The sequence below is a fragment of the Hyposmocoma kahamanoa genome, unplaced genomic scaffold, assembly GCF_003589595.1.
Source record: "Hyposmocoma kahamanoa isolate Upper Pololo Valley unplaced genomic scaffold, ASM358959v1 102, whole genome shotgun sequence".
NCBI classification, from domain to species: Eukaryota; Metazoa; Arthropoda; class Insecta; order Lepidoptera; family Cosmopterigidae; genus Hyposmocoma; species Hyposmocoma kahamanoa.
The window spans coordinates 14,728,120-14,748,652 of NW_020653337.1; the positions used below are offsets into that span (position 1 = coordinate 14,728,120).

Below are 20,533 nucleotides of genomic sequence, written 5' to 3' on the forward strand. Positions count from 1 at the left end.
ACCTATCCCACTGTGGCATCTATCCCGGTTTTACCCTAGTGTATAGTGGTTTTCATAATTGACAACTTACGTGTTATAGAAGGAGGCGATAGTAATACACACTGGAAACTTGGCTACAACAACCTGTTCCTTACTTCCATCAAGTAGAGAGCACGTATACGCAGGAACATTGTTCAAATTTATAGAAGTAGTCGGCATGCATCCGAATTCTACTACCACCAATTTCAGTGTCGGGGGTATTACGCCGCATTCCTCGAAAGCATTGAAGGACTTCAATAGTGCCGGCTCTGGGAACTTCTTTACCTTTTTGAGCCTAAGTAAATATTAAAGTTAAAGCCATTTCACAGATATGGGCTATACACTGTTTCTATAAAACTTAAAGCATCAGAAGATTGGTGAAATTACAGGCACATGCGACTTGTCAACTTGTGTCTCAAGATGACGGGCGCAGTGACAGTGTCACAGTGTCCCTAAGCTCTTTTTGTGCTTTAAAGCTGTAAGGGGCACTGCAACTGTTATGGATAGGCGTGTCGCTTACCACCAGGCGCACGACTTGTCCGTCCCGTCACTTTCTGCTATTATAAAAAAAATAAAAAATGGGATACTTGTGGGTTATTTAGTACTTCTAAAACAGCAAGCTAAAGCAAGGAATAAACAATACAGTAGTTACACAGTGAAGAAACCACATCCTCAAGTATAAGTCATCTGGAGTAATATATTGCTTACTTGTAATAAATTGGATATTTTCCTCGGTTTAGTAGAAACATTTCTCTATATTCAGGGGAGTTCACTTTAACATTCCCGAAGTTAAGTACGTTTTCATTTGGGTTCGCATATGCAAATTCAATCATGACGTCGTAACACTCGCCTGAGAGATACAGACAATCTACTATCATAGGATCGCCTCGACCGTGTTCGTCATAAATCTGAAATTGCGTTCATTATATAAATATATAGAAGTTGCCACACTTATCAACACAGAATCAATGATGATGCGATTAAGATGCGATCGCATCAAGTTCATCATTCTTAGTCAAAAATTAGAGACAAAACTATGAATCAGCATGGATCAGATATATATCGGATGATTATCAAAGAAAATAAATATCTTGATAGTTTGGAACCCTGGTTATACCACACATGTCGCATTAAGCCGATTCGCCGTGGATGCAGCCGTCTGGACGGCGCGGGCGACGCGGCTGTTTGGGCGCCCGTCGAACTCGTTCGAATGTCGACGGGGTCAATCGGCCGTAAACGTAGCCGTTTTGGCGTGCGTTCGAGGCGGCGATACGGATCACCGCGGTATTTCGGAAGTTGGAGCGACTGTTGAGCCATCGTTTTGAATCGGAGGATATGAAATATGACTTTCGCACCTTTCGGAGTGGTACGCGTCGTCGACGCGGGCCTTGGGGCGTTGACTCTACCGTTACAAACCCGTTCGGGTGTCGACGCCACCGATCATCCATCATTAGCTGCGTATAAACGTGATCGGGAATTCGCAGGAAGCAGATTCGTCACCGACCTGTATCGAGTGGTGCCGTACGAACCGATGCGAAACGCACATCTTTTTCGCTTTTATTTATTTATTTTAATTTAAACTTAATTGCACACAAAACACTATAAATGGCGGACTTAATGCGATTAGGTATTCTCTACCAGTCAACCGGAGAGCTGCGTTCAAAATAATTAACAGGGGTGCATAACATGATAATTAAAACAGATAGGTAGAATATTATAAATAATTATAATATATAGTGTAAACACAGTATAAATATAGCACACAATATTATATGACTAACTATACTTATATAAGCAACCTATACACACAAATACATAATATATAATACATACAAATATATATTTAATATTGGGATGTAGATTGATGTCTCCAATATGAAATCGCGGACTAATTGCGTATTGCCTGAAGAGTAAATGAATCAGAAAGAAACCCAGTACGGTGAGAAAGAATTAAAAGAGTCAATTTGCTGTCTGAGCGAAGATTGCGATTATGGGATGAGTTCACGGGATGATTTCTAACCGGCTTAATGCGATTTCATATCCATAAACGCGGTGACTCTCTATTGTTAAAAATTTGATGTGAAGCGATAAATTTTTCGTGCAAGGAAATTAAGTAAATAATTTACGCATAATCTACTCAGATTATGCGTAAATTATATTATGAATAGTGTAATAAGACAAGTAGTTTAACTCCATACAAACGTAGCCGTGCGGTTTGTGCACTCGCTTTGCATAGCGCGCTGTAGGTACAACTAAAATAAAAATCCTCACCTAAATTTGAAAACCTCGTAACTCCGTTTTTGTACGAAATCGCTTTTTATCTCTTCAAACGCAATATCGGGCAATTAAAGCTTTTTTTTTTTACTTAGCCCCGTACTAGGGAAACCCTGCATCGCGGGTGCTATGGACACACACAGGTACACAACCGCAAATTACACCCAAACTCACGAGAAAAATAAGTGTAGGCTATACAAATATTTCCCCCGGCCCGGAAATCGAACCCGGGACCTCTGCGTGGCAGTCCAGGATGGTAACTGTTCGGCCACAGAGGCAGTTTAAGCTTAAAACATAATTTATAGACCCTTTTTTAGTTATAATATAAAGGTATAATCATAGATTGCCACATAATTATTTGTAATAATTCTGCTTTTTAGAATAGCATAGAATAGCATTTATTACATAACGCCACAACACAGTAATACACAGTAAGAAATTTTTTTTAAAAGAAAGCTAATTTGAAACAAAAATAATATAGAATAACTAAAAATAATAATAAATATGTCATATAATACATACATCAATAATCAGCTGCCTGTTGCTAATGACGCCGACGTTGCAAGCGATGTATGTGACGGGTACGACTTTATTGTCGTTTCGTGGTATGATCCCACTCGTTTGAGAGATAATGAAGTCTTCCACAAACTCTTCTGGATTGCGTATTTGCCACATCACTGGGAGAATTGACTCGTTTTTTACTATAAAACGGTCATCTGCGCGTCGGTAGAGTAATAGTTTGTTGTAATCTAAAATGTAATATTTTATTAAGTGACCATCGAGTCGCAAATTACAATTTAGCTTTTTAACTTTGGAAGAATTAAATATTCAAGTACACTTAATAGTACTAGCGAGGGATGACAGCAAAATAATAGTAAAATCAAGATTCAGACGTTTTCAGACATTTACAAAATATATTTTTAGGAACTGGAAAAGGCTCTAAAGATGAGCTGAAGGTGACACATCTGAAACCTTTCAACTGATCAGCTGTACGCAGAGTGTTACGTGTCCTTAGTCACCGTCACAATCTTAAACTATATCCGTCAATGATATATATGTATATATGACATATATGTCAGTGAGCATAAAAAACAAAGTATAATATCTATGTGGTCATAATATAACATTACGAATACCTTTAAAAATTTATTCTTACTTATTTTGCCGGCAAAAAGTTTGTGGGTCCTTTTTTTGAAACTACCTAATGCAAACATTTCCGAGCATGTTTGAGAAAAATACAAATAAGTATGTTTATATAATCGCAATGTTATCCTATTTCCAAAAACAATTAGTAAAGATCATTATTACTATGATTAAAGTAGGTAATGGAAAAACGGATTCATTTGACGACGAGTTTTTGACCCTCGTAAATATGGATGGGACGTATGGGTACCTGTTAAATGGCATGCAAGTCCACACACTTTATAATTACGGCCCACTTTTAGGTACGAGTATGCTCTACTTTGCATTAAGTAAATTAAAATATTACCAATAGTTTTAGTCACAGGCAATATCTCCACTATAGGTACAACTCCACTGCACCCGATTGTGATTCTTACAATCTCGGGATTGTCTTTCACGCAAAAAAGAAGTACCGCGGTATGAACACCCATGACTTGTGGAGCTGCTGTTATGGTTAGCTTGTCTCGATGTCCAGGCTGGCACGAACATTTATAAAAATATTAATTTTATTATTATTAATACAATGATCGAACAACCACAAAGAAAAATTGCTTCGATTTGACTGGACTCGAACCAGGGCTTGATGCCACACCGGGGCCACCACTCTTACCAACTGAGCTACGAACTGAGTCGGCAGGCGCAGACCTTCCGAATTTGTCTTTGTGCTTACTGCAATCTTTGTATTGGGTTTGAACAGTTTTTTGCCGTCAGCGCCATCTATGAGAAACTGTTATTTTCATTTTGATGGTTTTCATATTTTCACATAAAATATATGAATATCATGGTAGTAGAAACTGATATTCAATAGAAGAAACATAATAAATTTAATATATTTATTTTATATAAAAGTACATATGTCTTCACTTGTCATGCTCTAAAAGTACCTACGTCAATACCTATAGTCTTCGTAGCGGGAGCAAAGTGCATCAGTTAATCCTTATGGAATAAAATGTACCCAGTTTTTTAATTTAGTTCGAGTGACCTAGACAAACTTAAAATACGTGTACAGTACGTGCTCTAGTTTGTACCAAAAGCTAAAAGTTCAATAAGTGAATCAATATAATTACAACTAAAACAACACTTAAAAATAATCACAAAACCAAAAAAAGATCATTATAATTTAACATTATAATAATTCAGCAAAGTAAGTAAACCTACAGTTTCACTGATATCGTTGCGCTACGGAAGTTCAATAAAAAAATGCTTATGTGTAGACCATTTTCATAAAAATGTTACAATCTAAAGTTCTAAGACTACACTCGGTTTTAGCTCCGTGCTTTTTCCGCATAGACTGTGGCGCCACATTATTGTACGTTTGTGTATGGGGCAATATAGTGACCGACGTAGCACTTAAATCGTTTAAAAGACGCTCATGATTGCCAAAGACCACTACTAATCGTGATGTTTTGTTGCGTTTATTGTAAGTATCATGTCTGGTTGGAAAAATATACCGCGAAAACTTCAGAATTTTGGCTTGTGATTTTGTTGTAGAACGTAAACGATTGCAATTTTTTTTTCTCGCAATCGAAGTGAAAAGTTTTTACCTCAACACCAATATAAACCCTCGGAGTAATAGACACTCTCGCTAAAGTTCAAGTGGCTAACCACCTCAAGTATATATTGGCTCGTTTTAGTCCCTCGATAAAAAATATACTAGTGATAATTCACCAAATACACAGACGAAAGTTAATAAAATGTATGTATTTCCTTACCTCCAACCTCATATAAGTTTTGTCTATTTGGAAATCCTCGAGATCATCAAGAAACTGGATATCTATATCAGCTGTCATTAAGGAGGCATTTCTCAGATCTATCGTATATTCTTCTTCATAGATTCTAAAGAAGTAACAAAAATATAAAGGCGCTCTTGCATATTAACGGTTGTAAACGTTTTTGATACCTGTGTACCTATGAGTTTTCTTACCAGTAAATGCAAAGGCTGTTTTTAAAAATAGATACACAAAGAAAGACCACCTACTTGCAAGGCATATGCTGAACAACAACATAAAATAATCATAAAATCAATAGCTGTAAGTTAACTATAAAACCATAATAGTAAATAAATACGGTTTTATGATATCCTTTTTTTTAACGCACACGCTCATATTTCTGCACTGGGAAAAACCTGTGTCAAGGGTGCCATGGACACACACATAGACAACCACAAATCATAATTATACCCAAACTCACGAGAGAAATGAATGTATACCATACAAATATTTCTCCCGGCTCAGGAATCAAATCTGGGACGAAATTCGGCCCAAAATAGGTGATAGGTAATCTCAATAACTATATACCTACTTCATACATATATACTAGAATATATACTATTATATTATAACATAACCTGTTTTTTCCAATGAAAATCGGACCAAATTCGAACATTTTGATATCGTCTAAATATGTCGATTTATAGACTGTATCTTCCAATCTTCTTCTAACAAAGTTTCCGAACATCTTTTTGGGTCTATTATCCAGCCTGAAAATAACATTGCATATTCACTTAAATTTCATTACCTATAGGTATTTGACCTATGTGGTAGGTAAAAGTGTGATCCCAAAGGTCTGCGAAATTTTTAAGGAGTAAAATTACCCATCAATTTTTTTATTATTTAACATGAAATAAGCTTTTTTAAAATCGCCAATTATAATTATTTTTTGTTTAACGGTAGCATCATCCCCAAAAATCACACTGACCAATAAGGGACAATATACAAATAACTATTTTTCTTTGACAGTCATGTCAATGTGATGGTTTTTTTAATGAGACCAAGTAAAGGGACGAATGTCGCCCACCTGGTGGTAAGTGACATGCCTGTCCATAACAGTTGCAGCTAACTCAGTGCTTTAAATAACAAAGATAGATGGCACTGCCAGTGCGCCCGTCACCCTGAGACATAAGTAGACAAGTGTCATGTGCCTGTAATTACACCACTATCCTTACCCTTCATAACCGGAACGCAGTAACGATGACATTACTAGTTGGCGGCAGTGCTTCCCTGGACGAACTCTTTCACAAGGAGCACTTCTGCCACTGTATATGTCTAGTGTTAAAATTAGAATTAAGAATATTATTTGAACTATTTAACCTGGAACCTACCCATTATGTCTTCCAGTAATAAAGAAAAATGCAGCATGTACGTACTGTACTCGTATATTATCTGTAGATTACCAACCTTGGAATGTCTGAAATTCCATTGACGCTTATCTCCGTTCTAGACTCCGGCCAGCCAGCTACTTCTACGTAGCGTTTCACAAAATAGTTGCCCTCCAATTTAGGACTAAAAGCGTATTTAAACCTTAGCAAGTCGCCAGGTTGCAGCACTATACGGGTGCTAGGAACTAGTACAAAAAATAGATTATAAATAATACATAGACACATGACTTAGATAAAGTAAAAATACATATAGGTACATGTGTTAAAATGTCAAATGGATGTGTCACTGTCAAAAATATTACTCTCGCTACATTGACCTATGTCTCGCTATAACATTTACCAGGCACTGATTTGACAATTCTCAAAGGCAGCGGATACGTGTCTTCTTCTGTTACTGTATCCTGAATCGTCTTCTCCGTCAAGATTGTAGGAATTTCACTTGTGGACGTTTGAGAGGATGCCATCTTAAAAATATACTCTAATAAAGATCGGAATAGGCACAGATATTCACCTAATCTTCAAGTGACACACATAGAGAGAATAATACTCCTTCCGATATCACGGATATATCTAATAATAACGCACACACTCAACATAGCCCCGCACTAGGGAAACCCTATATCGCGGGTGTCATGGACACACATATAGACAACCACAAATTACATCCAAACTCACGAGAGAAATAAATGTAGGCCGTGCAAATATTCCTCCCGGCCCGGGAATCGAACCTGGGACCTCCGCGTGGCAGTCCGGCATGGTAACCGTTCGGCCACAGATGTAGTTATATTTTTACTTACAATTACAAAACTTTTCATCTAAGTGCATTACTGTATAACCCAACCTCAGCACAGAGTACTAAAAAAACCGTTCAAAAGTCATTCATCGCCTAGTTTACCACCCTTAAGAGGTCGAATATTTTCTTCAAATTTAAATGGGACCACTCCTGAATCATCAAAATCGGTTCACAAATGGCGGAGTTATCGCGTAACATACATACAAAAAAACATACAGCGAATTACGAACCTACTTTTTTGAAGTCGGTTAAAAATAATCGCTATTATTATTATAGATACAAAGCTCGAATAAAAACAAAGAAAAATTCCTTCCATCCAGCTGGACACAAACCTGCGACTTTTTCGTCAAAACTATCACTCTTCAAATTCTCGCGTAGTTCAGCGTTTTCTTTATTTGTTAGATCTTTGTATTAATAATAACAATGAACTAGTGAAGTATCTCCACAAACAATACATGAATATCATCATGATAGTAAAAACATAACGATATTCAATAAAATAAAATATTCGCTAGTTACACATCAAAAATATAGGACAAAATAATACAATAATGGCCTCATCTGATGACAACCGCAGAGGCGCGTTAGGAAAATGCACCTTAACGCTTGTCATTAATCGACAATTCCGAGATATCAAAGGGAGGTATTATCCACTTTATATGTACTACTCCATTCAAGTTTAGGCAACACACTCTGCCTGTTCCAATCTCGGATTATTATACAGTTAATAATGCATTAGTCGAACTTCTATTTAAAAATCAACTACACACTTTTTTCCCACAAATGCAGTGCCATTTGGCCAAAATATTTATCACATTATCCTGATTAGTATCATCCATTAAGTGCAGATCTGTTATTTGATTGCATTCACATTTTTTAAGCTGAAATAGTAAACGGCAAAGAGCGATTAAAATACATTATGAAAAATTGTATAAGATTGTATTAGTCAAGAGAGAAATGCTGTTAATACCGGCTTTTCGTCCAAGTACAGCCACTCTAAAGGTTCTTCGTAATGTATAGGCGGTAAAGATTTGGGTAATAGCAGAGTATATTGTTTTGTTGTTGCTGGACATTGTAGAATATCGAACTCCGTTTCCTCTTTCAGAGCATTGTGTAAGAAAGGAGTCGTCCTAAACATATTTACTAAGCCTTCTTTGTAACGGCTACACGGGCTTAATAAAATCGTCAGCGGAAATCCTCTTTCTTGAATGACGACTTCTGACACCTAAAATATTCAATGATAGAGCTCAATATTACATATTTAACGAGGTAGTCGAGTGACTTAATAAAAAGTATAGCAAGCAAATATTATAAGTACCTAATAAGTATTGCTAATAACAGAACAATAAATACAGTAGAAGTGGTCAGATAGCGTCTGTCGCGTGCCAACTATAGGTCTAGGTCTCGAAAGACCTACTTGAGCTCAATCCGCCATTTTCACTTTGTATGGTACGATTGTGTCATCTTTTCGTGCTTTTGCACGAAAAAATCTTAGAAAAATGCCTCATTGTGCAGGTTTGGAGTGCAAAAATTATAGCCGCACCATAAATATTACCCGTGGTGGTATTTCATAACATCGGAAATTCTTATTTCAATAAATTTTCAATTTTCTGTTTAATCAAGATTTTTTTTCTTACAAGAAACGAAAGCAGGGTATAAGACCCCGGCATAATCGGGCTTCTTATCCGGAGAACTAAATTAATAACTCCCAATTCATCGTCGTTCAGCAATTAACCGCTAGATGGCAGCAAATTGATTGAAATTTCAATATAATATCAAAACGTCGTAACTTGCAATAATAGGTATTGATAGTATTGAATTTTCAACGATATGCCAACAGGGTAAAGTTTAAATTGTATTAACAACCCAGAGTTCGTTTTTTTTTTAAATTTGATACTACGACCAATCAATATCAACAATTTGTAGTGTTTCAAATGTATTGAGTTTTGGCGACATCGATTTTGATAGTAATCGAGACTTAAGGCACTTGTTTTTGTCTTCCATATTGCTAATAGAGGTATTGATCACACAAAAGCAGTATTGAAGTAAAATTCACAACACTAAACAAATAGAAAGTTAAGAGAGAAAGAAGACAAGAAGAGAAACAAATATCCTCACAATAAAATATCGTACTAAAAGTTCGAAAGTAAAGTTCGAAAACGTGAGTCAGCGTAAGTAACGATTAACTTTGTGTAGTATTACAAATTTAGAATTACGATAATTTTGTAATTGCCTTATTTCTATATTTGAATAAAGACATTTCAAATTCAATTTCAATAAAAAGCATTGAAACGCTATACCTGTATTTGTATTTCAGACTTTTTCTTTGCCTTTTTAGCCGGTGTACTAGCCAAGAGGCCGTTTATTGCAAATAATGGCACTCCTATGTCACATTCTTCCATAACCCAGTTAATTGCAATATTTATTAAAGAGTCGTATACGTTTTTTATATAATCATTATATTTTGTCGTCATATTTACGACTTCATCGACGAAACGTGGTTTAACTAAAAGAATATAATTAACACGTTATATCATTCTGAAGCCAGGAATTCTGTAAAGCGAATAACAGCAAAATAAACCCAGTGCAACTTACTAAGATTTTTTATAAAGTTAGAGACAGATTTAGGAGATTTTTTTTAATATTAAGTGACGGGACGAGCAAGATGCGCGTGATGGTAAGCTACACGCCTATCCATAACGGACGCAGTGCCAGTCAGAGCTTTAAATCGCAAAGACCTGAGGGGCACTGCCACTGCGCCCGTCACCCTGAGACATAAGTTGTGCCGGTAATTTCACCAGCAAATTGCTGTTACCTTTTCTTCAACACAGATTTAAATTTTAAGCCACTATTTTAAGTTTTTTTTTTAAATATAAGTGCGCATTTGACCTCCACCTCACCTGATAGAAAGTGACGATGAGGTCGACCATGGAGCATGCACACTTAATAACGCACACACTCAACATAGCCCCGCACTAGGGAAACCCTGTGTCGCGGGTGCCATGGGCACACACATAGACAACCACAAATTACACCCAAACTCACGAGAGAAATAAATGTAAGCCATACAAATATTTCTCCCGGCCCGGGAATCGAACCTGGGACCTCTGCGTGGCAGTCCGGCATGGTAACCGTTCGGCCACGGAGGCAGTTAAATAATGCCTATTCATTCTCGCCTTGAAAAGACCCAAGTTATAACGTTCAGGGAACCAGTCTGCAGGCAGGGAATTCCACTCCATAGCCGTTCGCCACATAAATGTGGTAGCGTAACGCTTCGTACGAATCTTTGGAATATCCACATGTCTTGTTTGAAATCCTGCTTATTCAACTAATATGCCCATTTTGATTTACGGTGACCAGACATAGACGCTGACACAAAAGGCTGTAAAAACAGACCTCAAAAGTTCGTGGAATTACACCAATTGCCAAGTTTTGCAGAGATATAGTAAGACAGTATCGTCAAATTCGCAGGCCGTAGAAAGACGCGACTCGCGCATGATTGTAGTGAATAGCACAAACTAAGGGAGGCCCGTATTCAACACTGGGTGTAATTAAGCTATGGATGATAAATGATGACGAATATGTATAATGTATAAGGGCCTACCAGCGGGAGGTTTAGCTTTGACTTCATCTTTCTTCAACTTCCTCTTCGAATCTGAAGGTGCTAATAGAGAAGTGCTGACATCCGCTAAAATACAATGTGTATATAATGTGACATTTCTAGATTATTAGACGTTACGCTACTACTCCCATAATAAGAGGTATAACTAACTAAAGGTAACTATAAACGATTACCTTTCACAGTCTTTTCTTTTTTATGGCTAACGTCATTATACCGCCTGAAAATATTACAAAGGTTAGTAATTTGCATCTATATAATTAAAAGAACAAAGTATATACGTATAAATTAGACATTGCTAAAATGAATCATCTAATATATATCCGATCCTCGAAACTAAGATTCGATAAGCGAAAGATATGTATACAACATATAATAAATACCCAGATTTTTCTGCGATTTTACGTTTTTTCTCCAAATGTTTACGTCTCCTGACTTCCAATGCGTGTGTAATATATATTTGTTTAAGTTCAGGATTTAAATTTTCATATTCATCGCCATCCATTTCTTCACATTCTTGCACAACTTTCTGTATATTTTCTACATTATCCAATTGCATTGCAGCATTTCTAAGAAAAAAAAAATTTTTTTTAATGATGTAATGCAAACAAAAGTGTATATTACATTAATGAACTCACGCTTCCATTGCTTCACTTTTGTGTTGTGCTTCTTCATATGTCAGTATCCACTTATTGAAGTCAGTATTGCCCAACAACAGATGTAAATTTTGTATACTGCGCTTACATCTTATTAAAGTACTTAACACTAAAGAAGGAGGCCTTATTATTTGACTTGTCAAAGAGTCCACAACAAAACCACGGTGGAATTTTTCGCCGCTGAAGTAATCGCTCAACAATTCAGTAGTATAGTCCTACAAAAATGTGAATTAAATATATTCCTAAATTATGCTGACAATAATATTACACTTTTAAACACACGTTTGTTCGTACGTAATATCATAATATAACAACCATATTGAACATAGTAGTGGATCCCAGTACAGGTAAGATTGTTTGCGACCCGTCTGACGTTTCGGATTTTTTTTTCTTGTCGCTGGCTTTCGATCGTGGAGTCGTAATGTTTTTACTGTTTGCTAAGAATTCTAACTTCCTTTGAATAACCTCAAATAAATCTTCATTTTCTTCGGATTCTAAAATAAAAAAAAATTATAAATAACGCACACACTCAACATAGCCCCGCACTAGGGAAACCCTGTGTCGCAAGTGCCTTGGACGCATAGACAACCACAAATTACACCCAAACTCAAGAGAGAAATAAATGTAGGCCATAGAAATATTTCTCCCGGCCCGGAATCGAACCTGGGACCTCTGCGTGGCAGTCCGGCATGGTAACCGTTCGGCCACGGAGGCAGTTAATAAAAAATACTTCAATTGAGTATTGCGTTTATTTATATAAGTAAAATATAAATATATAATGATAACATTTCATACCAAATGTGTCCTCAAGGCCAGTTTCGGATTTCGTTGCCATCGTTATTTTTTTCATGTTCTCGTATGTTGTATTGATTGCGGATAATATAAGCGTTTTAGCAAAGCAAGTGCTAACGCAGAGAGCCTCCACGAAAGCTATATCTATATTGATCGTAGGAATGCGGAGTTGCATTCCTAGCGTGTAAGCTAATTCTCTACACTCCATCTCTTAAAAAATAAAAACATTTTACTTTCATAAATGACAATTGTTATTGTAAATGTTTCGATATTACTTGTAACATCATTGGTAGATTACCGTCGCAAGGCGTCCCGTGTACAAAAAGCAGAAGACCTTTCAATTGTGGTAACTCTACATTAATTGCCGTCGCCGAACCTGTGGCTTCTGGTCTGAGGTCAACAGCTTGATGAGATTCTGCTAAAGGGTCTAGTTCTTTCTCCTTCATTGCTTTGATCTCATCTGTGAAAATTTTATATAAATACGTTTGCAGAAAAGGCAGGGACGAAGTGGTAATTATTCACAAATGGAATTACTTACAAAATTCACAAGTAGTATTATATTTAATGGAGCCGAAAATTAACTATAATCTAAAACAAAAAAAAATGGGTTGGCGACCAAATTCGTACTTTTTAAAACTCAAAAATTTACACACGAGTAAGTATTACTTTATTAAATATTACGCTATTACAAATAATAATATTACGCGTTACAATGTACACAACTGGCACGAAGGATTTTTTATAGTGAAACCTACGGTTTTGACGGAAACCCCATAAAGGATAAATATTAAAGAAACCAGCGTCTTTCTTAGAATTATATATACTCATTATTATATTTCAACTTGAGATTACATGTACGATAAATTACCTATGTGTTAACCAATCACACAATGACAATATTTATGACTAAGTGTATTTAAAAATATACAATGTTTAGATACCTATTACAATTACTCATTCAAAATTTATTTTTAAAATTTTAAAGTGATCAATGCTGCAGAATCCTTGTTAAGAAAACCTAGTTTACAACAACGTATTCGCAATAAATATACAAAATAATTGATTACAGGCGTCTGTTTTGAACATAGAACGTGTTCAAGACAGGGCCTTGAATCAGTTTCCTTGTCCGGCTGGAGATCGACCATACACGGGAAAACTGAACACGGTGTCCACCGAACGGAAGCCGCATCACCGAATTCCTTAACGCGGAATCGTCTTGATACGATCGTGTTGAACGACACTCTCGCCGTTGACGCGGCAATTCAGAATCCAACGCTGCCGTTCAGGCGTCGACGAGGCCGTCAATGTCTATCAGCGGTCGTCGGATGCGTACGGACGCGATCAGAAATTCGCAGGTTGCAGATTTGTTGCAAACCTGTGTCGAGCCGCGTTCGAAAGAATCGATACGAAACGCACAACGTAACACAACTTGGGCACGTAAATCACTGATGGTGTTAACGGAGGCCTCCAATTTACACCCAACTTCAGCAAGGTTTGCTTTGATGTCCTTCAGTAGCCTGGTGACGTCGACATGGTCGAACGTGACAGGAGGCTGCTTGTGCAGCTCCTTCGCCATGAAAGCAGGCACGTCGTCTGTGTCGGTTTCCTTAAACAGCGTAATGGTGCCCTGAAGACTCTTCGCTCCTCCATCCCTCCGGCGAGATGGCATCTGCTCGACCTTGCCAAGCGTGCGGAAAAGCAGCGCCTTGCCACAGCAAATCTCTTCTTCTTTGAAGTTTGACTTACAGATCTGCACGACGCTGACCTCGTCCATAGTGTCGATGGCGTGTTGGATGAACGCCAGCATTTCATTGGCTATGAGTTGTTGAGATGCCATAGTCAATTACGCGCAGCGGCTATTGCCGCGCGGGTCGCGAATTATTATGATTCTTACTGTGTAATGGAGCACGTCCGAATCCGAGCGTGCACCGCACCGAACATATAAACAGTATATACAGCTATCAAGTTATTATTAAAATCAGTCTTTCAAAAGCAGTCGAGTCTAATTTATTTCGTGCCAGCTTCTTCTCGCTGCGGCCTAAACACCCTTAGTAGCTCTCAGTCGATCGGTCTTATGAGTCTGCTAGACCGGCAGTGAGAAAAACCACTATAGTACCTACACACTTATTTCCTCCCTCCTAGCGTGTTATCTTACATCCTGTACTATTTATATATTACTATTTATTTAACACATTTATTTGTATATACATTACATACATGTATATACATTATTTGTACATATAGGGCACTTAGAGTGATATGCAGAGACTATGGACCTCCTGTTCCTGGAGACAGGCATGATGATATTGTGACATCATCATCATCATCGTCATCATTATCATGAACCCATTTGTATGTCCCACTGCTGGGCACGCGTCTCCTTTCAGACGAGGGTTTAGGCCATAGTCCGCCACACTGGGCCAATGCGGGTTGGAGACTTCACACGTTTTCCGAGGGTTGTGAACCTTCTTCAACGTGGTTTCGTGGTTTCATCACGATGTTTTCCTTCACCGAAAAGCTAATGATCAATTTCAAATTAAATTTCGCACATAAATCCCTCTGCTTGAGAGGCAGTAGGTCAAACCATTAGGCTTCTACGGCTTCCTGTGTATATGTATGTATTTATCGAAGAACGTTTTTTTTGCAGTACAAACGACGTGGGAAAGGTTCTATATTTAATGTATGTGCCACTGTTTTCGCTAACATTTATACTGAAAAAGAAACGTGCAGTACAATGCCGTATGAATGACGCTCAACTATTTAATTTCTTAGTTGCGTGAAAAATATTTACCCTATTAATTTAACAAAGGATCGACTAATATACCTGCGATTATTTCGGCTTCGGATCTGAATTTTCTGATTGTCGATGGCGGTACTGCATCTTTGCGAGGTACAGCAGACTTGGGCTTTGGGCTTTTTCCTTTTCTGAAATATATACGTACTCAGGAAATGAAACTATTTTTTCGGATTTAGATCGCGCATATTTGTTTCTAGAAACGTTTCGGGCCTTTTGCAGGTCCCATGGTCACAGCTGACTGAGATGGTAGTCATCAACCAATTATGTCTAATATTAATAGTAATTAAACCGAAATTAGACCGAGTGTTAATAGTAATTAGAATAGTAACTGCCTCAGTGGCCGAACGGTTACCATGTCAGACTGCCAGGCAGAGGCCCCAGGTTCGATTCCCGGGCCGGGAGAAATATTTGTACGGCCTATATATATTTCTCTCGTGAGTTTGGATGTAATTTGTGGTTGTTTATATGTGTGTCCATGGCACCCGCGACACAGGGTTTCCCTAGTGCGGGGCTACGTTGAGTGTGTGCGTTATTTATTTATTTAAAGACCTGTAAGGGCCGGAAAGATCGTTTGTTTCCAAAAATAAGTACACGCGATTTAGATCTGAAAACATAGTTTCATTTCCCATGTGTAACAATCGTGAAAACCTAAGAACTCGATGGGAACATACTTGTTTAGTAAACAGAATTACATATCACACTTTCAGATAAGTTAGGTATCTTTCAAAATTTACATACTTTCCACGTGTATCAGCACGTATACTGGCACTTTTCAAAGCTGCTGCGGTTTCTTCTTCAATATTTCTGAAATAAATTTAAATTTTCGCTTCATAAGTTTTATTGTAATGTATGTTATGTACTTATGTAAAATAAATATACGTTGAATTTACCTCTTTACATTTGCTTTGAATTTGTCGAAAAAATCTGTAACTGGTGCTGGCATACCTTGGCCAGGCTTAACGATAGGAAGCAGTATTTCTGGTGGTTTATTGTAATATTTATATAATAAGTTAAACATATCCTCCTCTTCTTTCCAGTTCCTGTCAACGATAAAATAAATTTTGTTTATCAAGTATTCGCCGAAAAATTAAATATGTGAATTTCTAATTTCCTTCATTTTTTTGTGTCAGATAATGAAATCTTTGAAATTATGATTCTATGGTTTTGTAGAAAACTTAGAACCCTTATAGTTTCAGGGATACACAATTTTTACTAAATCGTTAATATTTATGTTATACCTTTTATTATAATTACCAACAGGAACCCTTACTCTTCAGAATCGAAACACAGTAATGCTGACATTATTGCTTGGCGGCAGAAACAGATAAGGTGGCAATACTTCCCTGGACGAGCTCTTTCACAAGGAGCTCTACTGCTACTAATGTGAAGTAAAATACTGCCCTCGGAAGAAAAAAGCTCTAGCAGCAAATTCAAAATTCGGATAAATTCTAGGTTTTCTACTAAAAAGAATAGTTACATTTTTGATATTAAGTGGTTTATTTATGTTAAATATACATACAAGACATATTTCGTTCAGAAATTTCCATTGTATTTTAATAAGCCATTTTTTTAAATACCTTAACTTTTTGACTGCCTCCGTGGCCGAACGGTTACCACGCCGGACTGCCACGCAGGTCCCAGGTTCGATTCTCGGGGCGAGATAAATATTTGTATGGCCTACATTTATTTCTCTCGTGAGTTTGGACATAATTTGTGGTTGTCTATGTGTGCGTCCATGGCACCCGCGATTCAGGGTTTCCCTAGTGCGGGGTTAAGTTGAGTGGTCATTGGCGTTAGTAAATAAAAAAAAAGTAAAAGGGCACAATAATAGCCAGTTGCGACCTTTTTATATTATTTTATTTGTGAAGTAATTATTGTAATTGCTCTTCTTAGTAAGGACATTGTTCCGTACATTACTAAGTAAAATCCTTTGATATTATTAGCAGTATTGTATTATCTGTGTTATGTGTTATTAGTATCTTTAACTTAATAAACGTTCCAAGCTGACGCTAGCCCAAGCCTTAGTGGCCGCCATTAAGAGTCTATACAAACTCAAATGGCTTTGGTTGATTCCGCATAACAGTGAAAGTGTTGAATCGATCACTTTGGAAAAAATATGTAGTAAAATTTAGGATATACGCCGGTTACTGTACGGTGGAAAACACGATTCCTAAAACTTTTCACGATAGAATAAAAACACAAATTTACCTCGAAATTTTTCAAGAAAACCGCTGTATTCAATAGGTACTTTACATACACCAAGCATACAGCATACACCAATGATTTTTTAATATCAACTGAGCTAAATATAACACGTATACTACACGATATGCACTTTTCAAATAGCTTTAATTTCGTTCGTAAAAAAATAAATTCTGAAATAAAGCCAGTGTCTCTGCCGCTCGACCTAATTAGTAATTAAAAATAAATTAAATTAAAAATTCGAATTCGAGCTGAGGTAGTATCGACTCTTAAGGCGTAATGGTATTGTGGTTGCGTTGCGTAGAAGCGTATGAAGCAGACGCGGAAAAATTCATTGCATGACATTTAAACATTTGCCTCTAAAATATGTACTTTCTTGCTGAAAAGTAAACTCATGGCCCTTGACTTGTGGTAACGCCACACATTAATTATTTTTATTTTTAAATTTCCCATACAATTTTTATTGGCTATGTTTAACTTTCACATTCAAACCAATATCCGCTTCTTTGCTGATACTTTAATTTCATTAGTAAGGCATAGCATCGAATCTTTCTCTTTCCCTTTTTTCACTGTGCGTTTTTGTGTGAAGGGAGCCTTTGAGTGAAGGGAATAGAAGATAAGAAGTCGCCACTAGAGTGCGCTGGTTTCGTATTTGCTGGCTCGCGGTACGGCAAGTGAACCTCGTCGCGACCACTTCGAGAAAAAGAAAAAGAAATAAAAAGAAGATCGAGACGCTACGCTGCTCTTGCGGATGACGGACATTTTTTTTTCATTGAAAAACCGCATTATTTTAAGTGATTTGTTTGCGTGTGAATATTCCCCTGGCGGCGTACACCTCCAGCGTATACGGCCCTAATGAGGAGTTCAAGGTACGGCACGGTAGTTTTTCTTCATATTTCTTTCTATTTTTTATTCTTTATTTTCTCGATGCTATAGCCGTAAATCCGACTTTCCCATGACTTTCCTTACCTTCTTCTAGAACCGCGCCTTAGTATACACAGTAACATCAAATTTAATAGGTTGCAAAACGCCCCAGCCGCTCCAACTTGTTTATTACGGAAGACGGTAGAGAAAATTTCATTGAAATGTCTATAATAACAATCAAGTGAAACTATTTCGTATTTTTCAATATCGTAAAACCTATTTCCCGTGTGACGAAATGCGCTAAAACATCTATTTTCTTGGGTCCCACTTCACCAATATTATATATATAAATATTAAACGTCTAATCAGTTTTTATCATGTTTTTATGGTAGCAAATCTGATTATTCATGTCAGTTTGGCGTTTTTTTTTTCAGCTAACTTACTGCCCATCCTCTAAGGGTACATCTTAGAGGACGGAAAAGTCTAAGGGGTACATGATACGGTTGTCAAAGGGAAGTACATCAAATGTCAAAACAAATGTTTTCCCAAATATCTCATGTAATTAGACTTATTTGAGTAGTTTATTCATAAATCTTGCCAAATTTTGCTTTGGTTACTTCAGATTGACAACTTGTTTGTATATTTTGATGATTGTTGTTAATGATTGTTTTGTGATAGTGTTGTTCTTGTAAGCGTACATATTATCGATATTCTGTTATTAAAACAATTCACTACGAAGTTTTTATTATTTTATAATTATTACTTTTACTATTTCAAGTTCATTCTGTAGTTAGGGCAGCTCCTTTCCTTTATTTATTTCCGTCCTCTAAGGCTTACTGTATATCCAACAATAAAATTGTTAAGATAGATTGCTACAAAAAAATAGGCATTGCATCTTTTTTCCCTGATCCCTAATAAGTAACTAATATAGCTCAATGATGTGAAAAATGTTAACTGTGACTTTTTGGTTCCGAGGGCGGATGTAAGTACCTATTAGGTTTGCATAGTTCATGAACTACGAACTATTAGGAATTTATTCCCGACACTAACCGACATGAACTAGTTCGTCTTGGACGGTTTTAATAGTTTATCGTTCTTTAAGGTTCAGTACGGAGCAAAGACAAGACGAACCAAGGAACTAGATGAACTAAATGAACTAGAAGACCGACCTAGTTCAGTTGACCGATTGAATTAACTAAGATCGCTCCCTCTAAGGACCGATCAGGCACAAGTCTAGTACCTATGTGTTATTATAACTCACGAGTCTGTATGCGCCACGATGAGTTCGATGGGAAACGAACATGGATTAGTAATTCCAAAATACATGTCTGTCGTTTCCGACCATGGCAGCGTCGGCGGGAAGCAAATCTTTGGACCAATGATATGCACATGTGGGAACAGCCCTTGTCCAATCACTGGTATCGTCATTTTAGTGGGATTCATGTGAAATCTGAATATCAGGACTGCCTCATACGTCATCTAAGATAAAATATACAACAATCTTTCTTTTATTATGGCACTTTTACACTAGGTCAACACATCGCCCGTACTTGCCCGCCGAAAGCGGCAACCTATCCAGGGGTAAACACTGAGTCGATAACGACTGTAGATCGCTGCCGAACTCGGCCGAGTCGACTAGGTGAAATCACTGTCGGCCGAGTCGGTCGTCTTCAGTGAGCGAGTGTCGAACAAATTAATTTCCACGCGCCGGGGAGTACCTTCCTACCTAATCAGTTTGTTGAAGGTTTCAAACGATTTGTATATTACAAATCATACGTAAACTTGTATTTATAATGCCCGATTTGGACTTGGTGATTTCGGCATTAATCGACTCTGTGTAAACAGCTAGTCGATTGGACCTCTTTCGGCAAAGCGAAGTAATCTGCCAAAGGTGGCAGTCGACCCTGTGTTATATACTCGATGACCCTGTGTAAACAAGTCATAAACAGTAATATATACCTACATAAGCTACAAGTTCTTACTCACTGCCAGAATTAGAACGCATAATTCCCGATATGGTGGAAAAAAAATATTTATGGGTGATTCTCGCGAGCAGTTCAAATTCGCACGTTTTTTAAAAATTCAAAATATTGTCGTTTTCGTCGAAACTGAAACATGATAATGGTTCGTATACCCATGAGCAATAAATGTAAGTTAAAACTTTAGGTTTAATTTAAAG

The 20,533-nt window shown here is 37.2% G+C and overlaps 1 protein-coding gene across 1 annotated transcript in view; it reads right to left on the reverse strand.

Annotated features, from left to right (window-relative positions):
• LOC113233812 (hydrocephalus-inducing protein homolog) overlaps positions 1 to 20,533 on the reverse strand; it is a 112,794-nt gene that overhangs the window by 56,545 nt on the left and 35,716 nt on the right. Inside the window, exons 27-48 of the mRNA XM_026469026.1 lie at positions 19,616 to 19,833; positions 16,179 to 16,328; positions 16,027 to 16,092; positions 15,316 to 15,416; positions 12,790 to 12,951; positions 12,495 to 12,701; positions 12,015 to 12,184; positions 11,682 to 11,914; positions 11,427 to 11,612; positions 11,220 to 11,263; positions 11,029 to 11,112; positions 9,725 to 9,930; positions 8,395 to 8,649; positions 8,195 to 8,305; positions 6,972 to 7,095; positions 6,651 to 6,816; positions 5,822 to 5,953; positions 5,187 to 5,310; positions 3,782 to 3,950; positions 2,815 to 3,041; positions 727 to 926; positions 71 to 313 (exon numbers count right to left, since the gene is read on the reverse strand). Of these exons, the coding sequence (XP_026324811.1) occupies positions 71 to 313; positions 727 to 926; positions 2,815 to 3,041; positions 3,782 to 3,950; positions 5,187 to 5,310; positions 5,822 to 5,953; positions 6,651 to 6,816; positions 6,972 to 7,095; positions 8,195 to 8,305; positions 8,395 to 8,649; positions 9,725 to 9,930; positions 11,029 to 11,112; positions 11,220 to 11,263; positions 11,427 to 11,612; positions 11,682 to 11,914; positions 12,015 to 12,184; positions 12,495 to 12,701; positions 12,790 to 12,951; positions 15,316 to 15,416; positions 16,027 to 16,092; positions 16,179 to 16,328; positions 19,616 to 19,833 (3,578 nt within the window). The remainder of the gene's footprint in view (positions 1 to 70; positions 314 to 726; positions 927 to 2,814; positions 3,042 to 3,781; positions 3,951 to 5,186; positions 5,311 to 5,821; positions 5,954 to 6,650; positions 6,817 to 6,971; positions 7,096 to 8,194; positions 8,306 to 8,394; positions 8,650 to 9,724; positions 9,931 to 11,028; positions 11,113 to 11,219; positions 11,264 to 11,426; positions 11,613 to 11,681; positions 11,915 to 12,014; positions 12,185 to 12,494; positions 12,702 to 12,789; positions 12,952 to 15,315; positions 15,417 to 16,026; positions 16,093 to 16,178; positions 16,329 to 19,615; positions 19,834 to 20,533) is intronic.